This window comes from Pristiophorus japonicus, chromosome 22 (assembly GCF_044704955.1).
Source record: "Pristiophorus japonicus isolate sPriJap1 chromosome 22, sPriJap1.hap1, whole genome shotgun sequence".
Lineage (NCBI taxonomy): Eukaryota > Metazoa > Chordata > Chondrichthyes > Pristiophoridae > Pristiophorus > Pristiophorus japonicus.
In genome coordinates, this window is record NC_091998.1 from 53,476,274 (window position 1) to 53,490,536 (window position 14,263).

General features: G+C 49.6%; 1 protein-coding gene across 3 annotated transcripts in view; it reads left to right on the forward strand.

Moving 5' to 3' along the window:
- Positions 1–910: 910 nt before the first annotated feature.
- The window catches only part of LOC139235038 (triacylglycerol hydrolase DDHD2-like), a 51,807-nt gene continuing 38,454 nt past the window's right edge, over positions 911–14,263 (forward strand). For 2 of the 3 annotated variants that reach the window (XM_070866143.1, XM_070866145.1), the window contains exons 1-5: positions 911–1,605; positions 2,216–2,586; positions 7,461–7,671; positions 9,529–9,722; positions 12,792–12,881. In XM_070866143.1, coding sequence (XP_070722244.1) covers positions 2,233–2,586; positions 7,461–7,671; positions 9,529–9,722; positions 12,792–12,881 — 849 coding nt within the window. In that variant the 5' untranslated portion in view covers positions 911–1,605; positions 2,216–2,232. The remainder of the gene's footprint in view (positions 1,606–2,215; positions 2,587–7,460; positions 7,672–9,528; positions 9,723–12,791; positions 12,882–14,263) is intronic. The other variant, XM_070866144.1, reaches the window with a different exon arrangement.

Sequence of the window (14,263 nt, forward strand, 5' to 3'; positions counted from 1 at the left end):
TTATCTGATATTCAATGTGGCTCAGTGGGTAGCACCCTCACCTCTAAGTCAGAGGGTTGTGGGTTCATATCCAGAGAATTGAGCACAAAAGAAATCTAGCCTGACACTCCACTGCAGTGCTGAGGGAGTGCTGCACTGTCGGAGGTGCCATCTTTCGAATGAAACGTTAAACCGAGGCCCCATCTGCCCTCTCAGGTGGATGTAAAAGATCCTATGACACTATTTCTGTTATGTCTGTAATGTACTTATGAATGACTCCACGAAGCAATGTGTTGTACTCAAACTGTGGTGACCTTGGCCCTTTATTTGTAACTCCAGAGTGAGGCACAAGCATGTTGAGCAGCCTCAGGTCTCCCACTACAGTGCCCTCTGGTGGACAGCCTCTGCCACAGGGGCAGGAGACGCCGGTGTTCACCAGTTGCACCCTTTAGTGGCGCCAGCATAGTATATACACAGTGTAAACCTTATTGATAGTACATCAGGTAACAAGTCTCCATCTTATGCAACTATACAGTGACTACACAGAGCATATATCTATAGTTTGCATATATAACAATTTCAAATAAGATATTTATAGCCAATATTTATCCCTCAATCAACATCGCTAAAAGATTATCTGGTCATTATCATATTGTTGTGGGTGGGAGCTTGCTGTGTGCAAATTGGCTGCTGTTTCCTACATTACGATAGTGACTACATTTCAAATATACTTCCTTGACTGTAAAGTGTTGTGGTGCTATATAAATACAAGTCTTTTCATTTTTTGTCTTATAATACTCCTTTGAAGTGCTTTAGGACGTTTTACTACACTAAAGGCGCTATATAAATACAAGTTGTTATTTGAAAGGCTATTTTATAAAGCCTCAACAGGGGGAGTGCTTGAAGCCAAAGTGCAGCTCCTGGACTTTGCTTCACCCGTTTAACGATCTCTGGTGGATACGTGCACAATGTTTTCGAACCCGGTGCAATGTGTCAGCTTTGTGAACACAATACCAGTGGCTTCATTCCGCAAATCCTGCCCACGTGGTGACGCCGATTGACCTTTGCTCTTGTCGCTGACGTTTTATTATGGCATGGGAGTGAATGTGTGTGGCGAGGAGAATAACAACCACCTCCTCCCTTCCAAAAACACACACACCAAAAACCGGGAGCGAAAGAGAAAGAGGTGGAATCTTCCGTGCGAGGCGCTCGACAAGAGGGTGAAATCGACCAGTCAGCGTCTCCCAGAGAGAGCGAGAGAGGAATTGCCTGGGTTTGCATCAGGCCGCCATCGTCAGTTTCCGGTCCGGGCGGTGCGAGCGCCTGACTTTGGAACGCTGGCCCGGACAATTGTATCAATTTGAACAGTCGCGACATTCCATTTCGCATGTAACCTTTTGAAAAAGTGTTGCAACCGCTGGAGCTCGCCTGGCTCCGCCCTCCAGGAAGCCGAGGGCTTCGCCACGGCTAGGCTTGGCAATAAATAGAAGCCCCTCTTCTGCTAAGGTCTTGCCTCAAGTTTGTAGTAAGAGTACTGCTGTGAAACCCTGCTTTAAAAAAAATTGCAAACGCTTTAGAATCTAAGCGAGGATTTTGCTGGAATTACTCTCTGTCCCTCATCTGCCCGTGAGTATAACGTTGGAGGCTGTCCAGCTTGTGGTTTTGAGTTGCAGCTGTATTCTGCTCTGTTGTTGTGGTTCTCCTAAGCTTCTCTACCCATTTTTTTAAATGTTTGTTTATATCTATGACGGTGGAAGGTGTGCCTGTCACATATTGTGTCCCTCTTCAATTGGGTTCGACTGGAGGGCCACACGGATGTGCCCCCATTAAATCCATGTTACTACTTCTCAAGCTGTCAGATCTCGGCTGATTGGGATTCGCTCACACAGCTGTGCCAAAACAGTCTTTTTTCCCAAAGTTCTCCCAGGCCCACAAAATTCAAACCGAACAAACTAGCCTGTCAAAAAAAACTAGAAGTTCAATTGTTAGCGTCAGCCGTGGCTTAGTGGGCAGCACACTCGTCTCTGACTCAGAAGGTTGTGGGTTCAAATCCCACTCCACAGACTGACACTCCAGGGCAGCGCTGAGGGAGCGCCGCACTGCCTGAGGGGCAGCGCTGAGGGAGTGCCGCACTGCCGGAGGCGCCATCTATTGGTACTGTTTGCGAAATGAAGTGGAGACGACTGCATTGAGCTGTGGCGTTAAATTGTATTTTTGTGTTTTTCTCGACGTGTAGTTCCTTCGGTCGGAGCGATGGACGGGCCGCCCTGTCCCGTTGCTGCCACCAGCGACGGGCTGCGAAATACAAGCGGGATTCTGGTCGGCGCGGAGGCTCGAGGATGGTTCCTGCTGACGGCGGACGCCCCGGAGGCACCCTTGCAGCCAAGGCTTTCTCCGCCTCTTTCCGCGCCCAGCGTCTTTCAGCCGCTTGCCGGTGCGGCCCGCCAGGAGGCGGCAGGGCCCGCGGCGGCCGACGAACACGGCGGCACCGAGGCGTGGGAGGAGCTCAACCTGGTCCACAGCGCACCACCGGGGGGGCCCCGCACTGCCGCGCTTCAATCCGACCAGCAGCAGCAAATCATTCTGGACACCACCCCTACTCGCCAGGTGAGTGCCGGCTTTCCCCCCCGTGGTGGTTGGGCTGATGTTCAATTTGATGGAAGGAGGATTCTGCACAACAACAACTTATATTTATATAGCGCCTTTAACGTGATAAAACATCCCACAGGAGTATTATAAGACAAAAACAAATACATTTGATCCTGAGCCACATAAGTAGAAATTAGCGCAGGTGACCAAAAGCTTGGTCAAAGAGGTAGGTTTTAAGTGGCATCTTGAAGAAGGAAAGTGGTTTAGGCAGGGAGTTCCAGAGCTTAGGGCCTCGGCAACAGAAGGCACAGCCACCAATGAGCGATTATAATCAGGATGCTCGAGGGCAGAATTAGAGGAGCGCAGACATTTCGGGGAGGGTTGTGGGGCTGGAGGAGATTACAGAGATAGGGAGGGGCGAGGCCATGGAGGGATTTGAACAAGGATGAGAATTTTGAAATCGAGGCGCTGCTTAACCGGGAGCCAATGTAGGTCAGTAATGATGACCATAAAACTACCGGATTGTCATGCAAACCCATCTGGTTCACTGATGTCCTTTAGGGAAGGAAATCTGCCGTCCTTACCCGGTCTGGGCCTAAATGTGATTCCAGACCCACAGCAATGTGGCTGACTCTTACTGCCCTCTGAAATGGCCCAGCGAGACACTCGGTTATACCAAAACCGCTACAAATAAGTATCACGGCCTGCAGCGGTTCACGAGCACCTTCTCCAGGGCAGTTAGCGATGGGCAATAAATGCCGGCCTTGCCAGTGATGCCCACATCCCAGGAACGAATAATAATTTAAAAATTTCCCATTCGATGTTGAATTCGGGGCAATGTTCACTATGAGCTGGATTGGACCGACTAACTTCAGTTCCTGTGAGATTCTTGCAGGCAGGGTAGAATTTCCATTTCACTGGCTGAGGCTCGATTCAAACCCAGAGGTACGGAGATTGAAGGACAGCATCTTGCCCCTGCCCTTGTCCCTGCCTCCGACCTGTCATGTTGCCCGCGCTTCCGAGTGAAGCATTGGACTGTTGCGCCAGGACAATTGGAACCGTCTCTAGCTTCTGTCTCAACGGCAGCATATGCCTACCGAGTCAAACATTGCGGCCTCCGTGCTGTACCGGGGGAGTGCTGCCCCATTGGGAGTGCCGCCTCTCGGGTGAGGTGTTCAGCTGAGGCACCATCTACACATTCGGGCGGCTGTGAAAGATCCGTTGGCACTCTCTCTCTCTCAAGTCTCGACCAGTTGCCAGTCCTCAAACTGACACCACTGAAACAGATCAACTCCAACTGATCGAATTTGAACATAAGAATGAGGAGCAGGATTCGGCCATTCGGCCCCTCGAGCCTGCTCCGCCATTCAATAAGATCATGGCTGATCTATCCCAACTCCACTTTCCTGCCCGATCCCCATATCCCTTGATTCCCTTAATATCCAAAAATCTGTCTTGAATATACTCAACGACTGAGCCTCCACAGATCTCTGGAATAGAGACTTCCAAAGATTCATCACCCTCTGAGTGAAGAAATTCCTCCTCATCTCAGTCCTATATGGCCGACCCCTTATCCTGAGACTATGACCCCTGGTTCTAGACTCCCCAACCCGGGGGAAACATCCTCCCTGCATCTACCCTGTTTGTGATTGGTTTCAAAACAGCGTCGGCTTAACTTCAAAAGCAACTTAAGAACATATGAAGTAGGAGCAGGACTAGGCCATTTGGCTCCTCGAGCCTGCTCTGCCATTCAATAACATCATGGCTTGGTAGTTGTGAAGGACGTTGGCGGTGCTATATAAAGGCAAGTTCTGTTCTTTTCCACTCTCGTCCTTAAATGTAGTATTAACACACATCCTTCAAATTTGAAATCTGAAGCTCAAGGAAGAAGAAACAAACTTTCATTTATATAGCGCCTTTCATGCCCTTCGGTCATCCCAAAGCACTTCACAGCCAGTGCGGTCCAGTTGCTGCTGTAATGAAGGCAGTCGAAGCAATACAGCTTGAGAGAAATGACCTGATCTGTTTTTTCCTAAGAACATTGGTGGAGGAATAAAGATCGGCTCAGACACTGGGAGAACTTTCCATGGATCTTTTACGTCCACCTGAGAGGGCAGATAGGTGTGGCTCAGTGGGTAGCACTCTCTCTCGCCTCTGAGTCAGAAGGTTGTGGGTTCGAGTCCCATTCCAGGGACTTGAGCACAAAAATATCAAGGCTGACACTCCCAGTGCAGTGCTGAGGGAGCACTGCACTGTCGGAGGTGCTGTCTTTCAGATGAGACGTTAAACCAAGGGCCCGTCTGCTCTCCCAGGTAGATGTAAAAGATTCCACGGCCACTATTTCGAAGAACAACAGGGGAGTTCTCCCCGGGGTCTTGTGCCAATATTTATCCCTCAACCCAACATCACTAAAACAGATTATCTGGTCATTAGCCTAACATCTGTCATTCAGAAAATGCTGGAGTCCATTATAACCGAAGCAGTAGCGGGACATTTGGAAAAGCATAATTCAATTAAGCAGAGTCAGCTTGGTTTTGTGAAAGGGAGATTATTTTTGACATATTTGCTGGAGTTCTTTCAGATGAGATGTTAAACAGAGGCCCCATCTGCTCTCCCAGGTAGACTTAAAAGATCTCATGGCTCCTATTTTGAAGAAGAGCAGGGGAGTTATCCCCAGTGACCTGGGGCCAATATTTATCCCCCAATCAAGATAACAAAAAACCAGATTATCTGATCATTATCACATTGCTGTTTGTGGGAGCTTGCTGTGCACAGATTGAGTGCCACGTTTCTCACATTACTACAGTGACGACATTCCAAAAGTACTTCATTGGTTGTAAAGCACTTTTGAGATGTTCGGTGGCATATAAATGCAAATCTTTAATGTGTCACGCAATAGACGACTGTCTCACTGCACTTTCTCCATTTACACAGACTGAAGATGTTTGTAAGCTTTCTGTGTCCTATGGGGCCCTTTTGGCGTGGAAGCGACTGAGACTCCTGTTGGCTTGTACCCAGGAGAAGTGATCCAGGCTTTTAAGATAAATCGTGGTACTTTTTTTAAAAATTTGTAGAGTAGGAGTGACTTGTTACCAAGTATCTGACCATGGTTCTCAGAGCTGTTGGGGGAGGTGAGATTATCATCCGAGTGATATCAACACACATACATTTGACAATTCCGTCTGCTAAAAGTTTTCATCCCTGTATTAAATCCCACTTTAGTTTCTGTGCATAATGGCGACTTAAGGGGTAGAAAAATAGCTGGACTCTGTTACAAAACAGAGAAAGTTATAAGGCATCACTCCTCGTTGATCTCCATGGGGTAGAAACATAGAAACATAGAAAATAGGTGCAGGAGTAGGCCATTCGGCCCTTCTAGCCTGCACCGCCATTCAATGAGTTCATGGCTGAACATGCAACTTCAGTACCCCATTCCTGCTTTCTCGCCATACCCCTTGATCCCCCTAGTAGTAAGGACTTCATCTAACTCCGGTGGTGTTTGAGTGCGGTGGTGTTTCAGAGCCCTTGGACTAAGGAGGGTGACAATCAACCAGTCTTCCCATCCCTTGCTACCCAGTAATGCCCCCCCCCACCACCACCTCCCCCATAGCTGGAATGAGCGCATGTGTGGGTAAGGCACATCCAGCTGTGATGTCCCCTGTTCCTTATTAAAATTAAGAACAGCGGAGATAAAGTGGATAGGAAGGACCTATTTCTCTTAGCAGAAGGGTCAACAACCAGGGGGCATAGATTTAAAGTAATTGGTGGGAGGTTTAGAGGGGATTTGAGGGGAAATCTCTTCACCCAGAGGGTGGTGGGGGTCTGGAACTCACTGCCTGAAAGGGTGGTAGAGGCAGAAGCCCTCACCACATTTTTAAAAAGTACCTGGATGTGCACCTTGAAGTGCCGTAACCTACAGGGCTACGGACCAAGAGCTGGAAAGTGGGATTAGGCTGGGTAACTCTTTGTTGGCCGACACGGACACGATGGGCCGAAATGGCCTCTTCCTGTGCTGTAAATTTGTGTGATTCAGTTCGATAGCCTTTTGCACTTTGTTGATTTACTGGAGGCTGTTGGCATTGAACCTCCTTCTTTGGTTCCCAACTCCAAGTTTCACTTAAGCATTTGATGGTGGAGTGTAAGGAACGGACTTTATTGCTGTGCAGCGCAGTGATCGGCCTAACTGTATACAGAGAGAGCAGATATCTTTCAAACTCTGAAGAACTACTGAAAACCCTGCTCCTTTATACACCATATTTTGCCTCCATCAAGCGTACGTGTCCCAGCTGAGACCTCATGATGTATCTTTTCTCAAATCTTTTGCATAAGATCTTTTACATCTTATGTAAACATTTGTAGTTGTTTACTCCAAAGCTACTTCCTCCATCAAGACTTGCTGAAGTAACTGTTCTTAACCTCTCTGAAGAACAGGATTTATTAACTATTAGCTTGCCATACCATAGTTAGTGGATTCCTCCATCTATGTTTATTATCCGAGCACCAAAGTTGAACTGTAATCACTCATGGCTGACGTCATAACTCGCACTTATTCCTGTTTGTCTGGGAAAGTCTGCTGCACCTCGATACAAAGAAGTACGACTTATTAACCCTTAACTCCCCAAGAGGTCCCACATCCATCTCTCCGCTGGGTGTCCAACAGAGGTCCACACGAAGGTAGGGATCAGTACCCGTGCCACCAGGCTGGAGAGACCAAAGTGGGGAGAGGGTGGGGCTGGTGGTGGTGGAATACCCAGTGATCACTTGTGATTGGAGCAGCAACAGACCAACAGCTGTGACTTGGGGCTTGTAGCTCCATATCGCGCGTGTTACACGATTATGTCCGCCCGCAATCTCTTCTGGAATGCAGCAAACGCTTTGTTCAAATGTTTTAGGATTCCCCGGGAACGTTGGGCTCGGGAGAGGGGCAACGCGATCGGGCGTTGCCAACCCATCGTGGCGATGTCGCCGAGGCGAAACCTGGGCCGAACATGTATGAGGCAGTGCAGCCTCACTGGTTCTACTGCAAGATGGAAGACTCCAAACCCATCTGGGTTCCCTTCAGTAAAATGGATTCCCTGACGCTGGAGAAGAAGCATTGCTCCGGTAAGCATCGGTCGGTTTGAATGCACGTTGGTTTAGTGGAAACATGTTGCCGGCATGCAGAGATTTTGTGAATTGTGGGCAGTGGAGAGTCTTTGGCGGGATGGGGGGAGCGGGGGGGTTGGTGGAGTGGGGGGGGAGGGGGTAGTTGGGTGGAGCGGGGGGGAGGGGGGAGTTGGGTGGAGCGGGGGGGAGGGGGGAGTTGGGTGGAGCGGGGGGGAGGGGGGAGTTGGTGGAGCGAGGGGAAGGGGGTGTGGGAGGTGTTGGGTGGAGCGAGGGGGGGGGGGTGGTGGAGCGGGGTGGGGGGGGGATGTTGGTGGAGCGGGGGAGTAGGGGTGGCTGGTGGAGTAGGGGGAGGTGGAGGTTTAGCGGGGAGGGGGGGAGCCAGGGAGGGGGAAACCGTGGTACTTAACTGAAATTGGTACTTAACTGAAATTAGCACTTCCTTGCTGTGGAACAAGTTGCTGTAGCTGTAATTACAATTTGCATTTATATAGAGCCACATAAGGAGATATTAGGGCAAAAGCTTGGTCAAGGAGATGGGTTTTAAGAAGCTTCTTAAAGGGGGAAAGAGAGGCAATGAGGTTTTGGGAGACAATTCCAGAGCTTGGGGCCCAGGCAGCTGAAGGCACGGCCGCCAATGGTGGAGCGATGTGTAAGATGCCAAGCCAGCCTGTCGCATAGTCTCTGTAACTGCGCCAAGCAGGACGCTGCTCGACCCCGCTGCCCGGTCTCCATGACTTGGAGCGAGCCAGTAAGCTTCCACCTCGGGAGGGTGAATACCAACCTTGGGCACTCCTCAATGTCCCCGTGCGGCTTTGGTGTAACGATGGTGTGCAGCAGGTTGCGCACCTGGCAGCACACAGAAAGTTTGGAGTTTGCAGGAATGGGAGGAAAACATTTGGGACAAGGGGAGGGGCGAGCCTGAAGAAACAGTGGTACTTGACTCCCCGACTGTTGCACGGGTTTGCTGTCACTTTGCGTGGAGCACAGCGGCACATGTGGAGATGGGAAGCTTGGTCCTGCCCGATGCTGGCGGAGTGGTGCAAGCACTGTGAGCGTTTCTGGTTCGTCAGTCCTACCGTCCTGAAGGAAGGGAATTTGACGGGAATCACAGAAAAGGCAGGAAGTGCGTCGTGGGGACCTAGGGGTCCTTGTACATGAAACACAAAAGGTTAGCATGCAGGTACAGCAAGCAATCAGGAAGGCAAATGGAATGTTGGCCTTTATTGCAAGGGGTATAGAGTATAAAAGCAGAGGAGTCCAGCTACAACTGTACAGGGTATTGGTGAGGCCACACCTAGAGTACTGCGTACAGTTTTGGTCTCCTTTATTTAAGGAGGGATATACTTGCATTGGAGGCAGTTCAGAGAAGGTTGATTCTGGAGATGAAGGGGTTGTCTTATGAAGAAAGGTTGAGCAGGTTGGGCCTGTACTCCTTGGAGTTTAGAAGAATGAGGTGATCTTACTGAAATGTATAAGATTATGAGGGGGCTTGACAGGGTAGATGCAGAGAGGATGTTTCCCCTGGGGGAATCTAGAATTGGGGGCATAGTTTCAGAATCTCCATTTAAAATGGAGATGAGGAGGAATTTCTTCTCCTGAGGGTTGTAAATCTGTGGAATTCTCTGCCCCAGAGAGCTGTGGAGGTTGGGTCATTGAATATATTTAAGGCGGAGATAGACAGATTCTTGAACGATAAGGGAGTGAGGGGTTATGGGGAGCGGGCGGGGAAGTGGAGCTGAGGCCAAGATCGGATCAGCCATGATCTTATTGAATGGCGGAGCAGGCTTGAGGGGCCGAATGGCCGACTGCTGCCCCTGTTTGTCATGTTTTCAGGAATGTCTCTCCCTTGTGCAGAAACGTTGGATTCGGAGGACGTGGCTGTGGCGACGGACGGCGGGCGATACGATGTGTTCCTGGCCCGGCGGGTGAGGCATGCCGTGTACTGGCAGGAGGCCCCCACCCAGGTGCGGCGGTGCACGTGGTTCTCCAAGGGCGAGAAGGACAGCCGGTTCAACCCGTACGCCGAGGAGCTGGGCGAACAGATCGAGGTACGTGCCAATTCCTCCAGCTCCGCCCCTTTTAATTATCGGCACCGCGGCCAGGCATCCCGCCAGAGTTACCAACACTGTCGGTCGCCGCCATTCCCATCTCGCCGCCGTTTCACTCCCGCTGCCCTCGTCCGAAATAATTCCAGCTCAGAATTCAGGAACCTAAGAAATAGGAGCAGGAGTCGGCCATACGGCCCCTCAAGCCTGCTCTGCCATTTAATACAATCATGGCTGATCCGATAATGGACTCCGCTTCACTTCCCTGCCGCTCCCCATAACCGCTTATTCCTTTATCATTTAAGAAACCGTCTATTTCTGTCTTAAATTTATTCAATGACCCAGCTTCCACAGCTCTCTGAGGCAGCGAATTCCACAGATTTACAACCCTCAGAGAAGAAATTCCTCCTCATCTCAGTTTTAAATGGGCGCCCCCTTATTCTAAGATCATTCCCCCCCCAGTTCTAGTCTCCCCTATCAGTGGAAACATCCTCTCTGCATCCACCTTGTCAAGCCCCCTCATAATCTTATACATTTCGAAAAGATCACCTCTCATTCTTCTGAATTCCAATGAGTAAAGGCCCAACCTACTCAACCTTTCCTCATAAGTCAACCCCCTCATCTCCGGAATCAACCGAGTGAACCTTCTCTGAACTGCCTCCAAAGCAAGTATATCCTTTCGTAAATATGGAAACCAAAAAGGTTTGCTCGATTCACGCTCCGGACGCAGAAGTTTGCACACCAGGAACGCACGTCAGCAATTCGGCCAGCGAGGTTATGGGGACGGTGCAGGAAAGTGGAGCTGAGATGGAAGATCAGCCATGATCTCATTGAATGGCGAAGCAGGCTCGAGGGGCCGAATGGCCGACTCCTGCTCCTAATTCTGAAGATCTGCTGTATGCCTGTCCCTCAGCACTTTCTGCTCGTAACTCACAGATAATCATGTCGAGCACACTTGACTTTCGAGCCCCAGTTCCCAGGCATGCCCATTGATAAAATCAGCCCTTCGCAGTGAAGTACGGGGATCGGACCAGCGCCTTTGTGTCAAAGACCCTCTTCCTGCACCCCCCCACGTTTGTGGATGGGAACATCACTGGGCTTCACGGAGGCACCAAGCAAGCGGCAGTGCCTCCTGCCAATGCTCAGTCCGTGAGCTCGTCCAATCCTTCAAACCCCAGGAGTTCACAAGAATATAAGAAATAGGAGCAGGAGTCGGCCATTTGGCCCCTCGACCCTGCTCCGCCATTCAATAAGATCATGGCTGATCTGATCTTGGCCTCAACTCCACTTCCCTGCCCGTTCCCCATAACCCTCGACTCCCTTATCGTTCAAAAATCTGTCTGTCTCCATTTCAGAGTTCAGATTTGGTTTAAAAAAAAATCAAATCCGACTTGTCTGATCCTCCTTTTCTCCCCGGACATCCGTTATTCCCTCGGCCTTTTGCTCTCCGCGTTCTACCCTCGGTCAACCAGTCTGTCCTCAGCCAGTGACACTGCCAATGTCAAATTCAGTCGCGCCTATTCATTCACAAAGGCAGCTGGAATATTTGAAACAAAAGAGGTTGGAGGGCAAGCTGGAACATATTATTGCAGTGTGTATGTTACTGAAGGTTACCCGAACCACTGGCTTTTGTTGATGCAGTGAGTCATTCCATTTCACTATAGCCTCTGGGCCTTTGAGCACTTTACACTGAAGGGATTATAAATCTCTTCTGTTTATCAGTTGTTGCACAAGTGAGAAGCATCAGCCTAGTTCGTGGTGGGCACAAGTCCACAGCATTGAAGTGGACTTGTGGACTTGTGCATTGAAGTCCACAGTATACTGGCTGCTGAGTTGCTACCTTGCTGTAGAATACCAAAAGAAGGACTGGACATGGGAAATTGACATGTTGCCATAAAAGAGTGATGATAGAAAGAATACTTGCATTTATATAGCGCCTTTCACGACCACCGGACGTTCAAAGCGCTTTACAGCCATTTAAGTACTTGAACTGTAGTCACTGTTGTAATGTGGGAAATGCGGCAGCCACTTTGCACACAGCAAGCTCCCACAAACAGCAATGTGATAATGACCGGATAATCTATTTTAGTGATGTTGATTGAGGGATAAATATTGGGAGTCCCTGCTCTTATTCAAAATAGTGCCGTGGGATCTTTGACGTCCACCTGAGCGAGCAGACGGGTCCTCGGTTTAACGTCTCATCCGAAAGACGGCACCTCTGACAGTGCAGCACTCCCTCAGCACTGCACTGGGAGTGTCAGCCTAGATTTTTGTGCTCAAGTCTCTGGAGTGGGACTTGAACCCACAACCTTCTGACTCAGAGGCGAGAGTGCTGCCCACTGAGCCACGGCGGACACTGAGAGTGTGCCGAGCCTGGCTGATGTTGCACCCAGCCAGGGCTGCAACTGACCTGTGGCTGTTTGAGCCTGACGCCAGCGGCTACCAGTCGAACAGTAGTCATCGAATCATAGAAATTTACGGCACAGAAGGAGGCCATTCGGCCCATCATGTCCGTGCCAGCCGAAAAAGAGCCATCCAGCCTAATCCCACTTTCCGGCTCTTGGTCCGTGTAATGTATTTGCTTCTTTGCTTAGAATTCCTAGCAACACGTTGCTATTAAGAACTAGTTGGTTTATTAATCAAAGGTTTAACAATCACACTACACATTACCAGTTCATCCACTCGGCTCACAACTGCATACCTCATCGTGGATGACCTCACCCCAACTGGCTGGGGTTTTATTGAGTCTTGTGAACATCACGTGACTGGCTGAGCATAATCACAGGTGCGCATAATACAGTCCGTAGTCTTATCGGTATCTAAGTCCTTTTTTAAATGCAATGAACGTTTCTGCCTCTACCAGCTTTTCAGGCAGTGAGTATCAGACCCCCACCACCCTCTGGGTGACGGAAGTTCTCCTAAAAATCCCCTCTCATCCTTCGACCAATTTCCATTGTGACCAGAGTCAATACTAACCAGCGGTCTGTCTATATATTTTTTTTTACAACACTGTTTGAAAGTCTGACTCTTGTATATCCGAAAGGCTGAACCGAAATTCTTGTCTCTCCACAGCAAGCATACAAGGAAGCCGTGACTACCAATGAATGGAACAAGAGGGTGGAATTCCCCACGGGGGAGTTCATTGTCCTGCACAATCCAAAGGTGACGGTCCTGCTGTGTTGGGGGTTGTAGCAGCTTCGCGAGCGAATCCATCGCGGGCAGTGGGCCAAGCCGGGGAGGGGGTGGGGGGTGTTAAACATAGAAAATAGGTGCTGGAGTAGGCCATTCGGCCCTTCGAGCCTACACCGCCATTCAATAAGATCATGGCTGATCATTCCCTCAGTACCCCTTTCCTGCTTTCTCTCCATACCCCTTGATCCCCCTCAGCCATAAGGGCCATATCTAACTCCCTCTTGAATATATCCAATGAACTGGCATCAACAACTCTCTGCGACAGGGAATTGCACAGGTTAACACCTCTCTGAGTGAAGAAGTTTCTCCTCATCTCAGTCCTAAATGGCCTACCCCTTATCCTAAGACTGTAACCCCTGGTTCTGGACATCCCCAACATCGGGAACATTCTTCCCGCATCTAACCTGTCCCGTCCCGTCAGAATCTTTATATGTTTCTATGAGATCCCCTCGCATCCTTCTAAACTCCAATGTATCAAGGCCCAGTTGATCCAATCTCTCCTCATATGTTCCCTGTTGTGGCATTGTTGGGGTGTTTTGGGCATTATGGGCGGAGAAGGAGCAAGGGACGGAGCAGGGCTGATGTTTGTGTGTTCTAATGTGTGCATTCACACCATGGACGGGGGTTGGGGGGATGTAAGCAGCAGTGAACGGTAAAATGGACGACTCACACGACGACAAAGGGCATGCGAGATTGCAATACTGCAGGGAACGTAGGAACAGGAGCAGGCCCCTCGAGTCTGTTCCGCTATTCGATGAGATCATTGCTGATCTGCGACCTAACTCCACATACCCGCCGTTGCCCCATATCCCTTAATACCTTTGGTGAACAAAAAAATCTATCAATTTCAGAATTAAAATTAACAATTGACCCAGCATCAGTTGCCATTTGTGGAGGAGAGTTCCGAACTTCTACCACCTTTGTGTTTCTTGACCACTTCTGAAAGGGTGGCTCTAATTTTTAGACTATTCTCCCGAGACTCCCCAACCAGTGGAAATAGCTGCTCTCTATCTACCCTATCTGTTCCCCTTAATATCCTGAAAACTTCGATCAAATCACCCCCTTAACCTTCTAAGTTCCAGGGAATACAGGGTATAGTCCATCATCAGTTCTATATATTTAAGAATTTCACAGTAAAAGTGCAGCGAATATATTTGTTTAAACTGCTGCCTGACTCTTCGGCGTGCAGACTCTTGCTGTGACACCCGTTCCCTGTTACTCTGGAGTGTGGGCATTGGTCGGGCAGCGAGTGTTGGCAGGGTGGGCAGCTCGGAGTCTGCCCCGTCACACCTGCCAGCAGGGGTCACAGCTGGTGAAACCCAGACTGCTTCCTTTTTCTTTGCCTTTCCCGA